The sequence below is a fragment of the Pyxicephalus adspersus genome, chromosome 1 (genome assembly GCF_032062135.1).
Source record: "Pyxicephalus adspersus chromosome 1, UCB_Pads_2.0, whole genome shotgun sequence".
Lineage (NCBI taxonomy): Eukaryota > Metazoa > Chordata > Amphibia > Anura > Pyxicephalidae > Pyxicephalus > Pyxicephalus adspersus.
In genome coordinates this window covers 37,895,297-37,918,957 of record NC_092858.1, presented here as the reverse complement: position 1 = coordinate 37,918,957, position 23,661 = coordinate 37,895,297, and the positions used below count along the sequence as shown (strand labels likewise).

The window sequence follows — 23,661 nt, the reverse complement described above, 5'->3', positions numbered from 1 at the left end:
ACTGTACATACTAACCCCTGCTTTTGTTCCATTTCTATTTTTTTTTCTAGCAAATAATTCTCAGTAAGACACTTCTTAAACATTGTTATATACTCAACCTTTTCCATTCTAAAATGGCAAAACTTTTTGCCCACCCAATACAAAATAATAATAGGTACCTAAACTCAAAAATAGGTTTCCTTTGCAACCCCCCCCCCCCTCCCCCCTTTTTTCACTCATTTATCCTGCAAATAACACTTGCTGTATAAGAGTGATGATGTTTATTCAATGTGTATTTGTCTCTATGCAGAGGTGGAGAATTGTCAGTCTATGGCATGACTACAGGATGTCACATTCTCTGCCGTTCTTCAAAATATAGAATGGAGCTGTCCTGTGGTCTGTAGAGAGAGCTACGAACACTGTAAATTATATGTTTTGGCAAAATCAGTATGTGTTTATTTCAACTTATAGAACAAATATAACAAAATGTTTTTTGTTGCTAAGGTTTAAACTTACTCGCATTATACTGCTCTCCTAGCATACATCAACCCAATTTTTAAACCCTTTAAGTATAAATTAACTATGATGCTGAATTTTTGATTTACAGGGTGGAATATTTAGGCTGGGTTTCACCAGCGAGTTGATGTCTGCACTGCTCGCTCATTTCTGTTCATGATTGTTTTAAAACCCATACATTAGAATAAAGGTCACTTTTCTATTGTACCCCTGAGATGTTTGCTTGCCAATTGAGAAATATCCTAGCATGCATCACTGACTTCTGGCTGATTGAATGCTTACATACAGTGCCTTGGCATGAGGTGCAGAATTGGGAGATCCCAAATGCCATAGGTAAAGCCCTTCTATTCAGATCATTGTCCCTCTCACTATATATACATCTTCAGCTCATTTGCTCAATGTTTTTTCATGAAAGAGGCAAATGTAAAGTCAGTGTAGAACACTTCGTTTCTGGTCACAAATAGGAATTTTCATATTGAATTTTAAGACATTTTAGAGCAGCATTTTAAGCAAACTATAGATAGCTTTTCTTGATAATAAAGTACAACTTGTGCCCGGTAGTAGGTTTACATAAAAGCTAGTTAGAAAAAAATTACTATAAACTCATACAAATGGAGTAAACCTTTTAGAAAATCAACAAGCCATTGTTAGTAATTTGCATTGTTGTTTACTGAAGTTTCCAGGACAACACAGTTTGAGACTTTGCCAAGCAAATTACCCATAATAAATAATGCAGGGCTGCTGAGAGCATGTTATGTTTGCAGAGTTAGTGGAATCCTAGTAACAGGCGGCTGGGGTTTCTCATCATTATGGCCGGGTTATCCTGGTCTGTAGCATTAGGGAAGGTTAAGGCAACCATGCAGTCCAAATCTTAAATTACTAAGCCCTTTCATTGTAAGTGACCCGCTAGTGACTAAGAAGGAGTAAGAATAAAATTAGTAATAATTAGTAATGACTTTGAATGATGTTTTTAAGGCACAATTCAAAGTTCGAATGCAGCCTCAGAAATGACATAATTGTGTAAATCTGGGTGTCTTAGCAGTTTTTTACTTTGTCAGTAAATGTCTGACCCATATTAGCCCCTGGTGTAGACTGTCAGCTTGTGACCTGATACAATGGGGTCCTGATACAAGGATGCATGAACCAGTGTTGTACATACAGCACCATTCTGCTGTATAGAGAGGGCAGGGGGAGAACGACGGAGTGGCACCCGCTGCGCACTCTCCCACTTCACTTCCATTAGGATCGTTTGTCGTCCATCATCCGTGCATCCGCCAGGGCGGTGATTCAGACGATGAATGACGGGCACTGTACATACGCTAGATTCTCATACGATATCGGCCCCGAGTTGATTAACGGACGAGAAGCATTGGACGTGTGTATGTATCTTTAGGGAATGATTCTTCCTGCCTGCAGTAAACTCATAACATCTTTCAAGTGTCTGGAGCTCAAGGGCTGCCTTTTGATGATAAAAAAAGATTTTTTCAAAAAAAGAAAAGTAATACAGATGTTTGAAGTTGCTGAAACTTTACAATCTGAGCTCTGGGCAGATGTTAAAAAGCCAAAAAAATGGTAAAATATCCGTATATTAGTTTAATAATTACATCTTACATCAGTATACATTTCTGAATATTATTAATATTTTAGCCAGTAAAGCTCCCAAAGGAGACTGGAGAGGATACAGGTTCATCAGTGAAGCTGGGTGATCCAGCAAATTTGAAAATGGATTTCTTAAAAGTCATTTGCTATTTGTTAGCAAAAAATTTCAATCCTGGTCCAGATGCATTCCAGGTTTGCTGGATCACCCAGCTTCACTGATGAAAGTGTACCTTCTCCAGCCTTGGAGAGCTTTATTAAATCAGACCCATTGACTCAAAGTAATATAGGTAAAGAATCTGCACTACAACCAGTTAATTGGTAGTTTATCAATATTCTGTGAGGTAGCTTTGCTATAACACACACTTTACAGTATACATGGACAATATTACAGACTATGGCTGTGTACACGTCAGATAATCGTCGCCTGAGATAAATAATCGTGCTCATCTCAGAAGAAAACATGACATGTGTACAGCAGTCACCTGACATCGTTCATTGATCTATCCTGGTGGACAAATGAATTACCAATCAGGAAGGACTGCCAAGCATGTCGATGGAGCACAGCACAGTGAAGGTACCACTTGCTCGTCCTCCCCATTTCATAGAACAGAACAGGCGCTGTTTGTACAATGCTCACTCGTTCATCTGTCACTATAAATGATCACAAAATATTGTTTCTAGTAACAGAAATTGGATGTGTGTGCATAGCCTTAGTCCCTGCTTTGGCCTTTTTCAGTCACACCAGGTGCTCCCTTTCGTTGTACCATCAGGATCACTTCCGTCGTTTTGGTGAAATAAATGGTGATTGGTTCTAAAGCATTTCTGCATTTAAGGCCTTACAGCAGTTTACACTTCATCATCACAGCCAGATGTTCGGAATACATTTGTTATTGAATAAGGCTGCTTTCTATATAATTTTAAATAGGATAATTGCAGATCTTATTTCAGAATAAAACCTAACCCAAACATGTATATGTACTATGCATAAATTCTCTTTTATGAAATCCAATTATCTGGATAATAGTATTCATTTAAATAGAGGTCATTTTGGAGTCCTTGAGATGCAGTGAGCTGGTTTCCTTTCTACCTAATCAACAAGCTAATGCGTTGTTTTCCAGATCTCAAAGCAATGTGATTAACTGTGTGTAGACCTGTCACAAACAATAACTGCATGATTTCCAGAGACAACAGTCTGATAAGCCAACAGAATGATAAGCCATTCTCCTTTACTATAAACAGCAAGAAGACAGAGGAAACACGAGATGATCAAGAATATATATTTGGATGACTATACATTTCACTGTGACAAATTTTTATTATAGAGCTGCTGTCAGATCATTGTTCACCAGTTCCATCTATTAACTGATAAAATATATCAGAGCATGCAGTCATTTCCTTCACCAATATGCTTTCAACTACCTTTTATAGCTAAGAGATTTGATTCACCAGTTCTAGAAAGGCATATTAAATATAATTTGTATTTCTTTGCTCCACAGCATTTCTCAGTTTAAGTGCATGGCAAATAGTGTCATGATTGTTTTAGGTGGATGGTTAAAAAAAAAATCCTACATCCTTATTGCTTTGATTTTATCAATTTTAAATTCATCTCCCAGAATAATTTGGATCCCTAAAATGTTTTCCAATCTCCATAATGTAATATTAAGCACATTTATGTTATTAGTGGAAGCCTGGTTGGGATGTACTTGCTGTTTCCAGTAATTAAAGATGAAATATTAGATTTAGCTATCACCCTTGTTTGGTTTCATTTTTTTATTATACCTAAGTACAAGGCTGATAGTAGGAAAGAATAAAATGTACTTTTAACAAGTGTATTTGTAGTTGTAGTACCCTTTTATATAATCACAGGAGCTTCTTGTCCTAAAGTGTATCTGTAGTTTTGAAAACTGGTAAATTGGTCCTAAAGGCTTCATAGGCCTCTCTATATTCCAAATGTACCCAAAAAGAACCAGAGCTTAGGTGGTGTTGGTCTCTTCTTTAACTTGCTTTTGATCTCTAAGTGTAATAGGTGGCTTTCCAGGCCATTGTGAAGGTACTTTACATGGGGCGGTCAAAGTCATAACTTGCAATAAGCTAAAAATTTGTGTATACTTAGGGTCAAATTACCACTTTTTACAGATTTACATACACCTTTGTACCATGTGTTGTGATACAACCAGCTACACACTGGTTATTATTAAGAGTCTACATCAAGTGTGCCACACTTTTTGGCTTGTGAGCTCCTGCTGGAGAAGATACGCTTTCATCAAAGAAGCTGGGTAATCCAGCAAACCTGGAATGGATCTGGTCCAGGATTTAAAACATTTGCTAGCTAATAGCAAATATATTTGAATAGATTAGTTCCAGGTTTTCTGGATCATCCAGTTTTACTAATGAAAGTGCATCCCCTCTTGGAGAGCTTTAATAAATCAGGCCCAATGTAACCATTGTTTAGGTTTCTTAATGCTTGCGGAGGTAGATTGCCAGGCTTTTCACCAATATAAAAATTCATGCTAGAGACAGTGTACTCACAATCCAGGTAAACTTTCAGTATATTTTTGTAGAATGTGAGAACACTGAGTTGCCATTAATCCACCTATACTAAATAGTTTTAATATAATTTCATTCTAGCTAGAATTACCTCCTATACCTTTTACAAGTACTCCTTAGGGAAAACCATTGGAAATCCAGCCTTTTACAAATTCTAATATTATTAGAATATTACCCAATGTTAATTTCCCCTTATTAGGAAATAAATATGTTCCTTAAAGGTAAACTTAACTTACAAGTAAACTGGTGAGCACAACTTTTTGTGGAAATAAAACTGTATATTTTCTACCAAAAACTCTTTTTCCAATCTTTTTTTAACAAACCCAGCAGTGTGTGCAACTAAATTGTGAAATAATTTCCTTTGTGACCTGCCAAATTGTGATATGTACACCTCCTCTCTCGGTAGTCTCATATCCTCCTTTGGCTTACAGTACCATCTGTATGCTGATGACACTCAAATTTATCTGTCCACCCCTGACCTGTCTCCCTCAGTCCTGGATAAGGTCTCATGCTGCCTTACAGCCATCTCATCATGGATGTCTGACCAATACCAGAACTCATCATCATCCCCCCCTCAAATTCCAAATCCCCCCCTGACATATATCTAACTGTTAACAACACTGTTATTCGGCCCTCCCCTCAGGCACGTTGCCTTGGTGTCACCTTTGACTCGGCCCTCTCATTTACCCCCCATATTCGGAACATTTCCAGGTCCTGTCACTTTCACCTACGCAACATCTCCAAAATCTGCCCCTACCTGTCCCCTGAGACCACCAAACTCCTTGTACATGCTTTTATCATCTCCCGTCTGGACTACTGTAACATCCTCCTATCTGGTATTCCACTAACCCGACTCTCTCCTCTACAATCTATCATGAATTCTGCAGCCAGACTCATCCATCCTTCCCTCCGCTCCTCCTCCGCTACATCTCTTTGTAGTTCTCTTCATTGGCTTCCTTTTCACCTTAGAATCAAATTTAAGCTCCTGTGCTTTGCCTTCAAATCCCTACACAGTTATTGTCCCACTTACATCTCTGACATGGTTAAAAAATACTCCCCCTACCGCTCCCTCCGCTCCTCCAATGACCTACTAATGACTTCCTCACTCATAACCTCATCACACGCACGGATACAAGACTTCTCTAGAGCTGCCCCGACTCTCTGGAATGGTCTTCCTCGTCCTATTCGGCTTGCTCCTACTTTCTGCTCATTTAAAAGAGCGCTCAAAACCCATTTTTTCAAACTTGCCTACCTGTCGTCTTCTGTTTTTTGAAACCACCACTACTTCCCACCACTACATATCTCCCATCCTATTGTGTGTGAAATTCCCCCACCTACTAGATTCTAAGCTCTTCGGGGCAGGGTTCTCTCCTCCTGTATCACTGTCTGTATTAGTCTGTCATTTGCAATCCCTATTTATTGTACAGCGCTGCGTAATATGTTGGCGCTATATAAATCCTGTTTAATAATAATAATAAAAAATGTCATTGTGGGCAGCCTGATGCAGATCAGTACACTGTAAAGATGATAAATACATAATACATACAGTAACAGTTTTGTAATTAAAACCTCATTGTTGCTATTTAGAAAAGTCGGCCCTACAGGGACAAAAACTGCAAAAGTTTTTGCCAAGCCCTGTTTTAATATTATTGTAATACTGTCATACTGTTTTTTATTGTAAGAATTTAACAGAAAAAAAAATAAAATTACAAGCCATTTTAGGAAAACCCTATATACTGTGTATTCATGCAAATACTCATTCTGACCATCGCTGTCCACCTAGACAAACACGCTGCCTGTTTTACGGTCATAACCTAATGCTGCGTCGCCAGTAATCATTCACACACTGCTTTTAAATTAATAAACAACTTAAAAATCAATTAACCTTGAGAAACTCTTCTTGTGGGTTTCTGTGCAGATGGAGAACGTTCTGTTACTGACAGCTCTGTGCATCTGATCTGCCTGCCAGGTTGAAGAGCCATCCTGTGTACCCTCTTTCATGTTGTGTTTTACTAATGACAGAAGTCACATTTTCATAAGCTTGAAATGCACTATAATAGATGAGCCTCGGCTTAGCTAAACAAAAGCTGGCAGTTACAGACTACTTTCATTATGCCTGCTCATATTTGTCTTTTTTTTTTCCGGGCAAAACCAGGTGCTGTAAGCCAAACATCCCTGAATTTGGGATTTTAGGAGTGGTGCAAGTATACAGCAAAATACTTTGGTCAGATAGATGTATGGTTTATGGATTGATAGTTTTGTTATTAAATGTAATAATTGTGATAAATATTGGCCATACAGGGATAGTAGTATTTGAATATGTTTTATTAGTATAAAATATTGTACTGTATAGTAGTTTTTTTGGGTAACATCAAACTATGATTCTGGGAATTGGTTTCAGTTCTGTTCTTAAAAGAATAGGGTAAAAAATTTGCAATCTTTAAAGAAAAACTATAGAGAATTTCAGGCACTAATTTACTTGTTATTAGTTCTGTAAAATGTTTTAAGTAAATCAAGTAAAGATTCTCTGGAAAATATGGGAAGAAGAGAGTGCCGCCTGCTTCTTGCAGGTAAAAATATATTACATTTACAGACAATGGGCCTGATTTATTACAGTTCCCCAAGGCTGGAGAAGATACACATTCATTAGTGAAGCTGAGTGATCCAGCAAACCTGGAATGGATCTGGTCTAGGATTCAAAACATTTACTAGCACATAGCAAAAAACTTTAAGGAAATCCATTCCAGGTTTGCTTAATCACCCAACTTCACTGATGGAATTGTATCTTCTCCAGCCTTGGTGAGCTTTTATAAATCAGGTCAAATGGGTCAGATTTATTAAAGACCCCTAAGTCTGGAGCAGTTAGACTATCATGGGAGAACCTAGCTGATCCAGCAAACCTGAAATGGATTTTCTAAAAACACTTAGTGGCAAATTCTATTCCAGAATTGTTGGATCACCCAGGCTCTCCCATCATAGTCCATCTTCTCCAGTCTTGTGAAACTTTAATAAATTAGGCCCTATGTTTCATAATAGGTTGTCAAAAAACAGATTTTTTTCTAAAATGAATTTTTAGTACTGTCTATAAATATTTAAAGTAGATGTGGAGTGTGCGTGTTTTGTTTGTTAAAACTGCTTGTATCGGAGCAATTGTTATGATCTCCTCCTAGCATTGGCTACATATCATGATCTACAAACTTTAAAAAGTTTGCATCCCAAAATTTAAAACCTAAAATGTGGCGGATGGGAAGTTGGATTTTTTACTTTGTATTATTACATTGTGAGTGCCAACAGACTTTTCAAATATTTTCTTTTTTTGCTTCAATTAGTAATTTACAGTCATTTCTGTGGCTGCTTGAATGTTGATCTCACATATTGTACGACTTATGACCATTATGCCTTATGTGACTGAAGTATGACTTTGGGTGATTATGTCGGTTCATTTGTATACAGTTGTAGCTAGAATTGGCTAACCATATATACTTTCACAATCACCATCATCACAATGATCACATAACCACAACTAATTGTGACAGACAGATACCATTGGGAGTTAATCAGGTGACTTTTAGTTGTTCAGCCTACAAAACCCAATATAAAGTGTCTTTTCATCTTGCAAAGGTAGTTGTGTAATGAAGGTTCAATCATAGCTTTAGTTGCAACTTTATTTCCTCTAGCCTGTTGAGCGTTTTGTAGTTTAAAAAAGTCTTTCCTTGACTGCTCACCAGCGGTTTGAAAATTCTGTACTCTTTCATATTAATAAAGTAATAATATTCATAGAGGGGATAGATTTCAGATGGACAACCGTTATCAAAAAGCACTCCTGAGAGTAAGTACTGACCTCTTTTCAAGCATGACTGATTATTTTGGTTCATGATGGTTAACATTAATGACAGGTCAAATCATTCTTTACTAATAGTTTAAATAAATGTTCCAAGTCGGCACTTTGCTTTTCTGGCAAATGCTTCCTCTACTGCCATTGTGGAGAACAGAACATTCTGCCCCATAATAGACTAATAGAAAGTCTTCATGCTGAAAACAAGTGAATAATCTCAGGAATTTGTGATAGCCAATTTAGCCTAATTTAAATTATTATAAATAATGTCCTACATACAATCAAAGGAAACAAAAGCCTCCCTTTACAATGGCAGTAAAGAATTGCAGGCACTTTATTATGCAATATGCATAGATTTCCACATTTTAGACACTTGAATGTTTGCCCGGGAATTCTTACAAGAGAAACTGTACCCTTTCATGAAAGCATGCTATTAAACAAGCAAAACAATACATGCACTATTGGAAAATACTGTGCACAGTAAGCATTACAGCTTTTGCTTTTAATTGAACATAAATATATTGTTGCTCAATTTGCACATTGTGCTTTAAAAAGAATACTAGATTTCTGTTTGTTTGCCATTTTTGTTTTGTTTTATTTTTTTGTTACTAACCTTTATGCAAGTATACAAATACCATTTAACCAAATGTGTTCAATAAAACAAAAGGTTGCCTTTTTTAATACTGTACAATTTCCGTTGCATTAAATCCCTGGCTATGGCTTGATATCAGCAGCCTGTATTGTTCTGAAGCATTGTCACAGCACTGGCAGACTTTGCCTTACTGAACAATCTTTTACATAGGAAGTAAAGAAGGATGCTTTTATTCTTGTGTTCTGCTCCTTTATTGTTTAACCACATCCAGGAATGGGCTGGTGACAGAGCTGTTATGCTTAACTGCATACAAAAAATGTTTCTGGTGGGTAGTAAAAATTAGATAGCGAGGATTCCCTAGCCGTACAACTTACACCCAAAATCTTTATATGAAGTTTTGTATTAAAGTTTGAATCATGTACTATTATCAGCTGATCATGCACCTTCCCTTATCCCTTATTTATCTTGATTTCAGGGTAAGGGTAAGGAACTATGAAATGGTAATATATAAAGATAAATATAATTTACTACCTTTAAAATAGGTTTATTGGTTCTGAATGAATACAAAACAGAACAAATAAAGACTCATTTTTTGTGTCTGAAAGCTAGCATAAAGCAACTTATTTTTTTAATGTGCCATCTCAAAATTCTTTTCAAGGGCACAGGACGTTGTATGTGGGAGTCCGCATGCCACTGGGGCGGCAGAGTCACAGACATCATCGGACCCATGGGGGAAAGCACAAGAAACGAGATCGGATGAAGGGTGTCATTCAAGAAGAAGGCCATGATGAGTCCCTAGCTCATGGTAAGAAGCAACCAGGATCTGGGCATGCAGGATAAATAACACAACTATACATATATTGCTAATAAAATAATAACTAAACTTAAGCTAACACTTATGACAAGTTAGAAAGCTACTATTACCTATGATAAAAGTTTGGACAAAATTACCTATAACTGTAGAAAAAAAATGAATAAGAAGATTTCTGTTTTTATGTGTCTGCTCTGCAGTCTGTTGTTTTTAATTTAAAGAAGATTTGGAAGTGACAGTTTTCCATTTTGTTGAAGGTCAGCCAGCTATCGATCAAGCCGTTTTCTGTCACCGTCTGTCAGGTTTTTACTGTTATTCAGTGCTGTGTTTGAGGGTTTCTTCTCTAGGGAAAATCTCCAGCAGTAGCAGCACAAACTGATTATATGGAAGGCTAGAACTCCTATCATCTTTTTATTGCTGTCTGTGCAGCATGTCCTGTTGCAGGTTTTCTCTTACTGCCTGTCTGGTGGAACCTTTCTACCCATAATAGTAAGGCCTGTGTCAACTGGCTCTGAGTTTGTAATTCTAAATAAAGGGATTGATTTCAGAGTCCTGAGACTGAATGGCTTATAATTATCTTGGGGCAATATATCAACATTCATTTCAGAGAAAAACCTACCCCTTTGAGCCAATTGCTATATGAGTAATCACCTATACATTACTTCAATTGTTCCTGCTTTTCCATTACTTCCCTACAACATAAAAAAGCATAATAGTCCCTCCAGCTTCCTTTAAATCATTAAAGAATCTTACATTTCTTGTGAATGGGCAGTTTCGTTGTTAAAGTACAATCTCAGCATGTATAAATGTTTAGTGGATCAAGTATAAAAAGGCTGACAAAGAATACTATGAAAGTAATAATTTGCTGTTGCATGATCTAATTTCTGTATGTACCAAATAAAAGTGATATTATGTGAAAAATGAGTAATGACTAATACAGAACCTAAAGGGAACTGACAATATCCTTTTTTTTAGTGTGTGAATAACACCAGAATGAATATTAATGTTTTCAGCATCTTTCTATTTCAGTCTGCAGTGAGCTATGATTTTTGCCAAAAGTGCAAAAAAATCTCTTCCCTACTCCCATAGCATCAGCATTTAGGATTTCCCAAAATCTGTATCCTCTTGCTCATGGCAATGACTCTTTCTGAGAAGTCTGCTTAGAGCTTAATTTCAAATTCTAGGCAGACTGGAGAACCTTCATGAGGGCGAGAATAGCTGACTGTTTGTATGTAGACGTTCTCTAGAATACTACTGTAAATATGTGAATGAAATATTATGAACATCTTGATTTATTAAAATTTGTGAAGAATAGAAAAAGCATGTTGCAGTTTCTCTAAAAAAAGCAAGAAAAGAACATCTCAGAACCAGAAGTTAGAGTTTTTTTTGGCATTCAATATGCGCCAGTTTACTAAAAACATGTAAATAAAGCGCTACACAATATTCCACTAGCACATTCTGCAGGGTTTTATATTTGTATTGCTATATTGAATCGTTGAAGAAACCATCCATTAGGGGACCAGAATAAATATGTCTCAAATTCATAATGTGCTAATGGAATATTGTGTAGCACTTTAATTACATGTTTTTATTAAAATGGGTCTATATCGAATGCCAAATTTCTGGACTCTGGACAATCTTTTCATGTTTTTTGCCTATTGGCCATAGGGGTTGGCAAATATCACTGTAGGGGGATATCCTTTGTTGGATCCTTTTTTTCTCCAAAAAATCACTATCATATAAAGCAAAAAAGGGTAAAGGCATGGTCCATGACAACTTATTTGTTTAATGATTTGGACTCAGCCTGATGAAAAATATTTGTTATGGGTTATGCACATGATTATTGTTATCTCCAAAAGTGAATACTGATTTCATGTCACATCTTACTGAAACTGTATTATCTTTCTAGCACAATTTAGTTTATACAATACAGTGTTGTGATGAAAAAAATGCTTGAAATATGATGTTTTCACAATCTGATAAGAACACAGAAATGAATAATCTGTGCTTGTGTTCAGTTAAGCATCCTAATCATAAATCTCTTTGAGATCCGCAGTACAAACTCCACAGCAGTATTCATTACAGCTGTCTCTTAAATCCCATTGTGAGCTTTTTGTAAAGTCACCTTGTACTGTGTTAATAATGCAGACACCCCATCCCAGAGAGTGCAGTTCATCCTTGGAACTGAGGAGGACGAGGAACATGTGCCACATGAACTGTTTACAGAGTTGGATGAGATCTGTGTTAAAGATGGAGAGGATGCCGAGTGGAAGGAGACAGCAAGGTGATGTCTTATCAGAAGTATCTTCTCTCTTACATATACCATGATTATGATACCATGAAAACTAGAAAGCATCGTCTATAGAAGGCCAAACATGCGGGCTTTCATACATAAATGCTACTGGCAATGTTGGAAATTTTGTCAGTATTGCCAGGAACCCTGGTTGAGAAACACTGATCTGGCCCTTTACTCTTCAGTCTTACCATTTCTAGTCCACCCCTTTATTTTTGGTTTCAGTCCATTTATTTGTGGAGTCTCAGCATTGCATATGGGTCTTACTAGATTTTAAATAGGGATTTAATAAAAAACAAAAAAAAAAGGTTTTGATTTATATATTGATAGTGGAAAATTGAAAGTAGGAACTAGGGAAGCCAAGATATATATTACAATACATTTACAATGTTTTTCCAATTTTAATATTCTGCAGCATCAGTGTGCATATTCAGAGACCTAAAATATATACAGGAGCTGGGGAGGAATTATTTTCATTGATAAGAGTCAGTTATAAAGTTTCTAATAATCAAATCAAGTTGATAATTCTAATTTTTAACAACTAGTTGGAAAATAAGCTAATTAGATCCCAAATTGTATCAACCATATGTGCTCTAGGCAATTCACTATTGTAAACATTAAGCAGGAACACTGTTTTTATTAGCACCTATTTAACGGTGGTGTCATTGACACAATGCAGGTACTTTCCTGCAAATGAGAGCGTAACCAGCTTTGCAAAGTTCAGTTGTCAAAAACAATTATCAGTTTTTTACTCATTAAGAAGAAGTGAACTCTTGGTTAAAATATAGAAATGATTCATTGCCGTTATAACCTATAAGAGAGAAACCATATCATAGAAATAGACTGCTGCATAATGCAAAGTCACAGGCATGTGGTCAAAGCTACATAGATAAAGGTGATATGCATACAGTTTACATGCTGTAATCATTCCTCATACCAACATTGAAATATGGAGATAGAAATGTTATGATTTAGGAAGGCTTTGCTGCTTGAAGTTATTAGGTGAGCAATCTGCATCATATTAAAGTGTGGTGATATATTAGGTTATATATTGAAATATTAATTGATAACATTTGGGATTGTGTTTTATATATAATGAATTCCTGTACAGAATACACATTTTACAGTGAATATTTGAGCAAAATGTATTCCCTACTAAGCAGATTGATACTAAGACTGGTCCATTTATCACTCTGTGAATTCTGTTGTGGCTAGTGAGATTTAAAAGTGTCCTCACATTCAGGTGGCTGAAGTTTGAAGAAGATGTAGAAGATGGAGGTGAGCGTTGGAGTAAACCATATGTAGCCACTCTCTCCCTACACAGCCTGTTTGAACTGAGAAGCTGTATCATCAATGGAACTGTTCAGCTTGATATGCGGGCGAACACCATCGAGGAAATAGCAGGTATAATTCTTACCGGCCTTCATTTCAGTAAAAGCTAATGAGCCATGGCAAACCCCATATGTCTCTTATGACAGTTTCTCTGTAAGATGCCCAGTGAAAATAATTATTTTTTGTCATTTGACATTTGTCCTGCACGTATTATGTGCGGAGACATCTGGCTAACAGAGCACAATCATTTGATTGGGGTGGAGTTTCCCAGAAAATTGCTATTGTTCCCCTGAGAAGCCAGTTATAAGGTATGTCTGCAGAATACATAAATGTGGATAGTCAGCCTGTGGGGTTATATCTACGAAAGAATGATCATGCTGTGGTCAGAACCAAGAAATCAGTTCCTTCAGATACGCAAGTTATTTATTTTACCTTGTGATAATTTTCTCATGGAAATATTCAGTTCACACTGGTTATCTGGCTTTGGTGTTAGATAGGTATTTTCAAATTAAGCATGTTTTATATTAAATTTGTCTACTTTTAAAGCTTACGTCCAGGAAAACAGCTACACATTTGAAATCTTTACAGGTGAACAATGGAGTGGCCACAAATTAAGATATTCTGAACAGAGCAAAGTAGTCACAGTCATTTAGGCTATGCTCATACTAGCAGTAAAAGAAACAGTGTCTACTGTTACAAGGCACCTAATATCTGCAATAAGTTTCTTGGGAATGTTTTGGGGCAAAAAGCTTGGATTTTTCAGACATTTGTATATGCATGTGCAGGCATTTGCAGAAAGTTTAATGCTTTACAATTTTTGTTTTGTGTTTTTTTTTCAAAATTTAAACTGCAGGTGGTCTCCCCTTAATAATGGAGCCAGACCCTTTTATTTGCTTGGGACATTTAGCATTCTTTAAAATGAGTTTAACAATGGAAGTGTAAGAAATTTCTCAGTATACTTCTTTAAGACATAAAACCTGTTTTAATATTTTTGGTTTTGACTTTGCTTTCATGAATTTGCTTTTATTTTAGTCTTAGTCCCACTTTTGGAGACTTTCATCATTTTCATTCCTTAGGGCTACATAGAGAAATTCCAAATGGTGTTATGGGCAGCAGTAAAGCTCTGAAAGATGCTCTTACCCTTCTCTACCTTGTTTAAAACTAACAAAACAAAACCACCACTTATTAAATGTTGGTCTAAAGGATAGATGATTTAGAACTAATGGAGAAATTAATTTATGATTTATATAAAGCCCAGGATGAATTCTGCAAAGTATGGGTTTTCTGGAAGTTTTTTTTTACATACTGTAACATACTTATGCTAAATACACACTAGCAATTACTTTCACCCACAAACATATAGCAGTTCAGTAATGATGGCTTTTATAGACAAGCTGGCAAGCTCTTTGCCAAAAGGCAATGGGGAAGGATGAGCATAAAAGGCCCTGCTATTTTGTTTTATAATAATTATACACATAGGGGGACACATTTACTCACTCACAAAGGATTGTTTTAGGTGGCAAAGATCTGTAGTGTATGTAAATCCTTAGATACTGTCTCAAAACTAAGGCTACGTACACATGTCAGATGATTCTCGTCTGATAATCGCCTCAGGGTTACTATCAGACGAGAATATGGCGTGTGTACAGCACTCATTCAACATTGTTCATTGATCCTGATGGATCCACAAACGATTGTAATGGAAGTGAAGGGGAGAGAGCTCAGCGGGGTGCTGCTCTGTAGTTCTCCCCCTTCTCCATAGAGCAGAACGGTGCTGTATGTACAGCGCTCGTTCAGTCTTTTGTCAGTGGAAAGGATTGTTAAAGATTATTAAACATGTGTACTTAGTCTAAGTATTAATACAACCTTGATTCATCACAGTTTTAGAGAATCATAGATATTCATGCAGCTCTCATATAACTATTTCTACAGGAAGCACTATATACCCGTTGTCTTCGTACCAAATTTTACATTCTTTGTATCCTACTTTTTTTGGGTCATTTCATTCCACCCATTTCTTAAAGTTTGGATAGAGACCTTCCAAAGAGATGTAAATGGAAAAACTTATGCAATGACTATTACCAAAACATAGAATTGTTACACCTACCTTTTGCCCAGGTTTTGTATCATTACATGGGACTTTGTTGATACATATAACATCCACTGTAGATTTGCATCACATTTCATAAAAATGTAGTAATCAAAAATTACCAAGGCATATAAATAAAAAAAAAACAAATGGTAACTGGCCTGAGTGTAAGCGGTTAATAACATAACGATATAGTTTTTAGTTGTTAAATACGGATATCTCAGGGATCTGTGTCACTCTGGTTTTTTAGCTATCTCTGTGAAGAACTAGGTTCATAGCCGATGCATTTGCAAAGCATAGATACACTCATTTATCAAAGCAAAACAACTGATTGCCTGTTCCTAAGCACAGAGGCATTAATAAGGGGCCTTGGGGAGATTATTCAAATCCTTTAATGTGATCCAGCGTCTTCTTTGAAGGCTCACTTGTGTATTGATATGTGTAGCTGAATCTTAAGACAAGCATTGCCCCCATGATTCATGAAAATTAGTTTCAAGTATGAAAATTCAAGCAGTCAGTCAGTAATCTTCTTTCATATAATGTTAACTGCTAGTTTCAGAAAAGGGTCAAAAAAAGTTTACTTATTAGGAATATTTAAGAAATGAGATGAACCAAATTTGAATATTGTCTTTTTTCAGCACAGTTTTGCTTAATTGTAAACCCATTAATATATGTAAAGATAGAAATATAATTGTAATTGTTTTGGTTTAATAGCTGTACTACTTTTCCCTTTCTCTGATACGAACAACTGCATGTTATACATGCTTTTAAAAATAAGCCATACCATGCTGTGCCATCTTAGTAGAGGCAGGGCTTTGCTTCTTTATGTTGGAGCAGACTGGTGGGATCAGGAAGTAACATGAGAGGGTAAAGGAGTACTAATCCAAAAAATGTATGAAGCAAAAACAGGGCGATATTTGCCATGCTGGTGTTCAGGTACTGTTACCTCTCCAGCAAGCCCTCATAATAGCCACATTAGCAAATCTTTCTGCAAGATATTTAACTGCTAATTTGCAGGCGAAATTCAAGGCAAAACGTTGATTTTTCTGTTTTCTACTATTAGGTATTTTTACTTTTGAAGCAATATCAGCAATTCCAAGTTTCAAGTTATCAATACATTTGTCATTACATTTGTGTAAGAAACCATCAGCTGAAAAAGCTGAGCAATATTATTTTGCAAATATTTTATCACCTAAAGGAAATATGTGCTGATCTTCTGTAAAAAGTGCCTGGCTGTCTCTGCTTCTTTTAGGCCACTGATCTAACAAGCAAGCAGCTAATAAAGCCAGAGTGCAGCCTGATCTGTTCAGCACAAAAGCCAGTCAACTAGCATTTTTAGAATGAAGGTTTTAACCATTTTAGACTACCCTAACATAAGTTTCCTTTAAATATGCCACATGTCAATAAACCTTCCTGCTTTGGTCTTAGAGAAGCAGTAAAATGGTAAATACTGTCAATTATATAAGATACAGCACTCCAAAGCTTAGAGTTTTTTTTCTCTGATTCCCCTAATATAGTAACTATAGCTTGTCATATTTCCAGTACTTGAATTTATATCCTTTCCCAACATAACCATTAAAATTAATAAACCTCTTTTATTTGTATATGTTATATTGTGTAAACCTCACTTTAATACATAAACATATTGAGATACATTCAACACACCTTCTGTCAATTTCATATTAAACTATCCTCCCCACATCTAGCCTGACCTCTCATGTGTCACATTAAAGGCCTTTACCCAGACATAACTGTTGTAACACTAGCATGTGTGGTCTAACATTGAACATTGAACATGTGTGATCTAACATTGAACAGACAGGTTCCATTGCACGTCATCCTGAATCCTTCTGCTCTACCAATCTGCTAATCCATCTTATACCTACAAAGCTTTCTTTACCTATCTCTACCTTACATCTCCACCGTACTAAATCCAATTGTACTCATTTATACCAACAAGACTCAAAAATTTCCTCATCTCCACTCCTGGAACTCCCTACTAGGTTTAAAACCCTGACCTTCATCTTCATATTGTTCTCAGGCAATATTAAAAAGTTCTATTATTTCTAATTAAAAGTATAAAGTTGTTTCTCGCCATTAAACGCAAAAGCTGGTAAATGTATCGAGGCATTTTCTCAGTAATTGTGTTATTAACAAGATCAACATTTATGTTAAGAGAACAATAGGTAACACCTATCTGAGAACTACAGATTTTATACCAATAACATGGTTATTCTAATAAATGTTTGCCTCATTGTGACAGATGGTTGTCCTCTGTGTTGCCAAAAAAGAAACATTTTAGAAGGATGTAAAGGATCTGGCTTTAGAAAAAGACTAGAGGCAATTGCAGTTGCATCATGCTTCACTTTTAATTGGATTAGTAACTGACAAACATTGAATCTTGATGACAATGATTTTGTTATTACATTGTTTAAATGTGCTGTCACACTCCTCTAAAGGGACGATTTTCAAATGGTTCCAAATAGGATAAAGCAAATCGTTTGCTTGCTGCAATTAGCTCAGTAAATGCAAGAGTAGCCAGGATAACCCTGGAGGGCTCAGCTCTGCAGAATATAACAAGATCTTTCCAGGGCCAGTCAGGCACAGGGCACAATTAGCATGGAATAGCTATAGTAGATGTGTGTAATGCCATTAAATAACTTCATTTTATGAATTCACAGACCAGTATGGTATCTCTGGAACTTTCTTTTGGTTATTATTTTTTACTAATGCGCTGTTTACTTAATTAACAGTGAAATTATAATTTAAATCTATTGCACATTTGTCCTTGAGAAAAAATGAAACAGTTCTGTATATTTTAGAATCATTTAAAGGGTTTTGTCAGGAATAACACAATGTTATTTGCTATATTTATTTTGCAGATACTGTACTATTGGGATTTTTCCTATAATCCTTTATATGTTCAATGGTATGGTCAGTTATACACTGTCTAGCCCCATCTATACTGGTCTAAATAACGAGAAAAAAAAATATTGCGATGCTATGGTCAGTTATACACTGTCTAGTGTCATTTACAATGGCCCAAATTTTGCTATAATCAATATTGTGAGAGATTTTTAATCTCAAGTTATATTTGTGAATGTATTCTATTCTAAACCTTTATCATTAGTACAATACTTTGTTGCTTGTAAATACTTTGCTTGTAATACTTTGTAAAAAATAAAATAAATATTTGGGGTTGGCACACTCCTGCTCTAGGGAATGTTATGTTTTCTTGTACCCGTTAGGGACCTAGCCACTATTTAAATCTTAGGTTGTGTCTAGGACAGAAAATGCAGCAATTAAACCTGTACTTTGCCCATGCAGGTCAAAACCAAAGGCGGTTTTTTTCAAACCTTCAAATATCCATATATTTTTTTATTTTCACCTTTCAATGCTTTGTTGTTGGAAAGGAAAGCTTTTTGTAAGCCACAAGTTTCTGGAATTATAGTTTACACCAGGCTGTGGACTCCATGTGTAACATTTTAATTTTCAGTCTTGTTTCTCTTTGCTTTTACCTGATAATTCTGCCAGTAACATATTCTCACCTTTTGTACTGTACTGTATCTTTCATATAAAATTTCTGTTTGCAGCCCTATTCAATGTAATAAATGGGATCAGCATCACAGTGGACAGCGGTATAGGTGGCAATGCAATTTGGTGTATTACTCTCAATACCCTGAATGTGTTAATGAGCCCTACATTTTTTTTAAGAAAATTATCAAAGCACAAAATAAAGAATATTGTTCAAGTATCTGGTACTTAGTATATTGACACCTAGCCTTTTTGACATACTTACAACAGGGAAGAACATGGGCATAACCCCATTGATGTATTGCTTTACTCACACTCATCAGGGGCTGTTGTGGCTGCCAGACTTTAAGATTCCTTTAACTTTACTGGTATTAAAAAGTAACACAGAAGAAAAAGTAACACAGAAAAAAGTCCATTTTAGTACATTTGTATAGTTATACAGTCAGCATTTTATTACTGTATTTTGTGATGATGACAAAACAAAGCAAGACATCCTTTGGTGGTTGAATTTGCAGACATGATCTTGGACCACCAGGACTCCTCTGGTGAGTTAGGAGATAATATCCGGGTGAAGGTGAAGGAAGCACTACTGAAGAAACATCATCATCAAATAGAGAAGAAACGCAACAATCTTATTCCAATGGTGCGTTCTTTTGCAGAGGTGGGAAAGAAGCAGTCAGAGCCCCATTTACTAGACAAAAACAGTAAGTTTGTTTTAAGGTATACGGACTGAATTCATAAGTGTTCTTTAAGCCCATAGATGGAAGCATAATATTTTAATGCATTTTGTTTTATCTTTGTTTACTTTGTTCAGGTAAACGTCTCATTTATAGTAAAGCTTTGGGGTTTGTATTAATGATAGACAAAATGCTCTCTGTTTATTTAAATTGTAATTTTAATTGGAGATTTATAAAAAATACATCTGACTCTAAGGTTTCAGGTTTATGGTCCACATACCATAATATAAACATTAACACTTAAAAGACAAACATATATATGTTAGAGAGTTTTCACTTAGATTATCCAAGATAAGAAGGTAGTATTTACAAGGCAGTCAGTATGGAAGAGGCACCACTCATTTTGAAGAGGTTTACAAATAATGACACTTGCAATGATTGAGTAAAACAATAAAAATATAGAATTTAAGTAAAAAGAAGAGGATGTTATGTTAAAATGCTTTCTGCAACATGGTATAGACAAAAGTACTTTCTCTTGTGACATTCTGTATGTCGTAAGGATCCAGTAGGCCAACATTCATCCTGTTGCCTATTTTCTGAGTGGAGAGAAAGGGACACCTCTTAGGACAAAGGTCTCAAATTTTATTACTAGAAAATTATAGTTCTCATCTGTATTTATATATTTTCAATATCAGTAGTACATGATAACTCCAATATATTACTCCAAATTCCAGTAGTGTAATGTAGCTTTGTTTGTGCTGTCATTTTCTATTGTTACGAAAGTAAGAGAATGATGATGTGTGTATATATATATATATATATATATATATATATATATATATATATATATCTATCCTGAACTCTTACAAAATTTGTTTTTTTTTAAAAGGCAAAGTGTTGACCTTTTCCAAATGAGAACACTGCTTAAGGAGAGCAGCATGTGGCCCAGTGCAAAATAAAAATTAACCTTTCTGTATGGTTGTTCAAGCTGCCTCCTTCACATTGTCAATTTTTCATAAGATATTACAAATGCATTTGTTAATGATGTAAATATTTTTCAATAGGAGGGATGTTTAAATAAGCCAAACACATGATTTTTTTACAGGCCTATCTGTTTCTCCACAACCCACTCCCTCTACATTAGATGTAAAAAATGGAGGAGGCCACGACAACAGCAGTGCTGTTGATCTCAGTAAGGTTGGTAATATCTTCCATTGATTTTGTACATGTGATTAGTGTCTGAAATATCTCTTTGCTTCTGGTGAGGTAAGCAAAAGAAGAGTGAAGTTGTGCTACACAGAAATGTGACTTATTATTGTTGTTTATTGTAAGGTGGATCTTCACTTCATGAAAAAAATTCCTACGGGAGCAGAAGCCTCTAATGTCCTGGTTGGAGAACTGGATTTTCTAGAACGTCCCATTGTGGCATTTGTACGCCTGTCTCCAGCAGTTCTCCTCACTGGACTGACAGAAGTCCCAATACCAACTAGGTGAGATGGACTGAATACCGTATGAATGAATCATGTACTCAGACTGTTTATCACAATGGTATTACTATGAGAAATATTAGCATTCAAACAAACTGGTACTTTACATTTAAAATGAGGTGAAAAAAAATGTAATAATGGCATTAATAGATATTTTACCCAATCAAATTCTGCTATTTTGTAAACTTATTTTAGAAGTTAATGTGCTTGTAACACAACCACACTTTCCATCCTACAGACGTGCTATATCCTGCTCCCTAAGTACTTTGATATCCTTGGAGCTCTGTTATAAAATAAATAAAGGCCAGAACAAACATTGGGGTTCATTTACTACAAGGATAGAAATAGTTACTGTATCCTACTGTATATATAGCTCAATCAAATCCTATTCATATCCAAGGGACACAGCAATGAACAATTACCACAGGATAACTTTACTGCTATGCTAAGCAGACATTTACAACGCAGATTAAAAATTATTTACTCCTTTAGTGTATTAGCCCAAGGGGCCAGATTTATTAAGACATAATTATGTGTCAAATTGCCTGATTTTTTAAAGCTCTCCAAGCCTGGAGAAAATACACTAAAACCTGGGTGATCATGCAAACCTGAAATGGATTTCTTAAATATCATTTGCTGTTAGGTGGTTAATGTTTTCAATCCTTGGGAAACTCCATTGCAGGTTTTGCTGGATCACCAAGGTTCTTCCAAGGTAATCAATCTTTTCCCATTTTGAGAGCTTTAATGAATTGGGTCCAAAGCATCTGTAGAGCAGGCTGAACAACCTAATAATTTTTAACTGCTTTATTTGTTTTGTGACTCTGACGTATAAGGATGTGTTATAAAGTACAATGCAAATTCATCAACAAAGGGAGTTTGCTAAGGAGTGTACCTTCCAGCATTAGAATACTCACCAGCTAAATGAAAATTGGGATTTTTGATGTTTGCCTAAGGTTTATGAGACATGTGTTTGCTATTTTACATAAACAGTTCATGTTGGAAAAATATTGCAAAAGCATGCACTGATATTACTGTAGGTAATTTAAAATTTATATGTATTTAAAAAAAAGCAGCAGTCATTGGTGTGTACATATGTGTTTAACATAGTGAGCATGAACTAAAGCGTAGGCTTTACTCACAGCAAGCTTATGTACAAGATTTCTTATGCTGCTGCTATAAAAAATCAAAGTAACAGTGATAAATAGTTGTACATATTTTGCCTTAAGGGTCTTTTGGACATTTACTTTGTTTATCATATTCAGATTTCTTTTGTTTTTTAGATTGCTTTTGTAAGTAATTGTGCTTCTTGCCACATTGTAGTTTTATTATTTTATGGTAGAGTTTAACATGAACATTTTGTACTGTCAAATTATAAGGCATAAAAGCATTATTATGTTAATGATTTATGCACCACAGACTGGAACTTCAAATTATAGATTGAACATAAGTGTAGATCACGATCTCTGGGTGTGGAAATCTGCATGTCCTGCAAACCCTCATTACAAGCTTACCAATTATCCTCATAGTCTTTTCTCCTTAATCTTGTGCATTTCCTTTCAGAAAATCATGCCCAAGGACTTGTTATGTAGATCTCTTACTGTTTCCAAGATCAGTGATATTCAGGTAATTGCAACTACTTTCATTCAGCATGAAAGTGCATGCAATTGCCTGAAAATTGCAGTTTATATGGCCAGAATTAGTCTCAGTTCATGTACTGAGATCCAAACGATAGAAAAGTGGTAGTAGGAAGATGTAAGTTCTTATTTGTTCATAGTCTCTTCTTCAAAGGCCTTAATACAAATACATACAGTTAGAACCACTATCACTTAAAATATACCACATGTATTATTAATATTATTAAGGAGGTCCATATATAGAGTTTTGACCCTGGTTATCTAAGAAAAGAGGTAATAAAGCTGGACTAAATAGGCATTCAGCTTATAAATAAAAATGAATTTAGGCAGCAAAAAAACTTCTGCAATGCAGGTCAAATTTGGGTAAACTAAGGTTTATTCCAGGATAGTTTAGCGTATGGATGCTCATTTTTCAATAAACACTGGGGGATTAAACACAGAAGGTATGTTCCCACACCTGACAATCATTGGCCAATGGGAATAACTGACAGCACACTTATAAAAGGTCTCAATAGTTTTTAAAGTATACATTGGGGAGCATTGCCAATGGTTAATGGATGGCAGGGGTGGAAAAGTTCCCCCTTCTGTGAGGGGATCCCTGCTGTGTGTGCTGAAGGCTGAAACAAAGGAGGAGGCAGAATCTATGGCAGTACATGAGATTGCAGTGCAGGGGAGAATTTAAAAGGTGGTAAAACACAAGAATACAAGAAGTTACTGGATCACATGGAAGTGTATG

General features: G+C 35.8%; 1 protein-coding gene across 3 annotated transcripts in view; it reads left to right on the top strand.

Annotated features, from left to right (window-relative positions):
• The window catches only part of SLC4A8 (solute carrier family 4 member 8), a 144,679-nt gene that overhangs the window by 92,230 nt on the left and 28,788 nt on the right, over nt 1–23,661 (top strand). For all 3 annotated transcript variants that reach the window (XM_072406946.1, XM_072406939.1, XM_072406953.1), the window contains 6 exons: nt 9,727–9,873; nt 12,028–12,163; nt 13,416–13,576; nt 19,643–19,831; nt 20,910–21,001; nt 21,137–21,294. In XM_072406946.1, the coding sequence (XP_072263047.1) occupies nt 9,727–9,873; nt 12,028–12,163; nt 13,416–13,576; nt 19,643–19,831; nt 20,910–21,001; nt 21,137–21,294 (883 nt within the window). The remainder of the gene's footprint in view (nt 1–9,726; nt 9,874–12,027; nt 12,164–13,415; nt 13,577–19,642; nt 19,832–20,909; nt 21,002–21,136; nt 21,295–23,661) is intronic.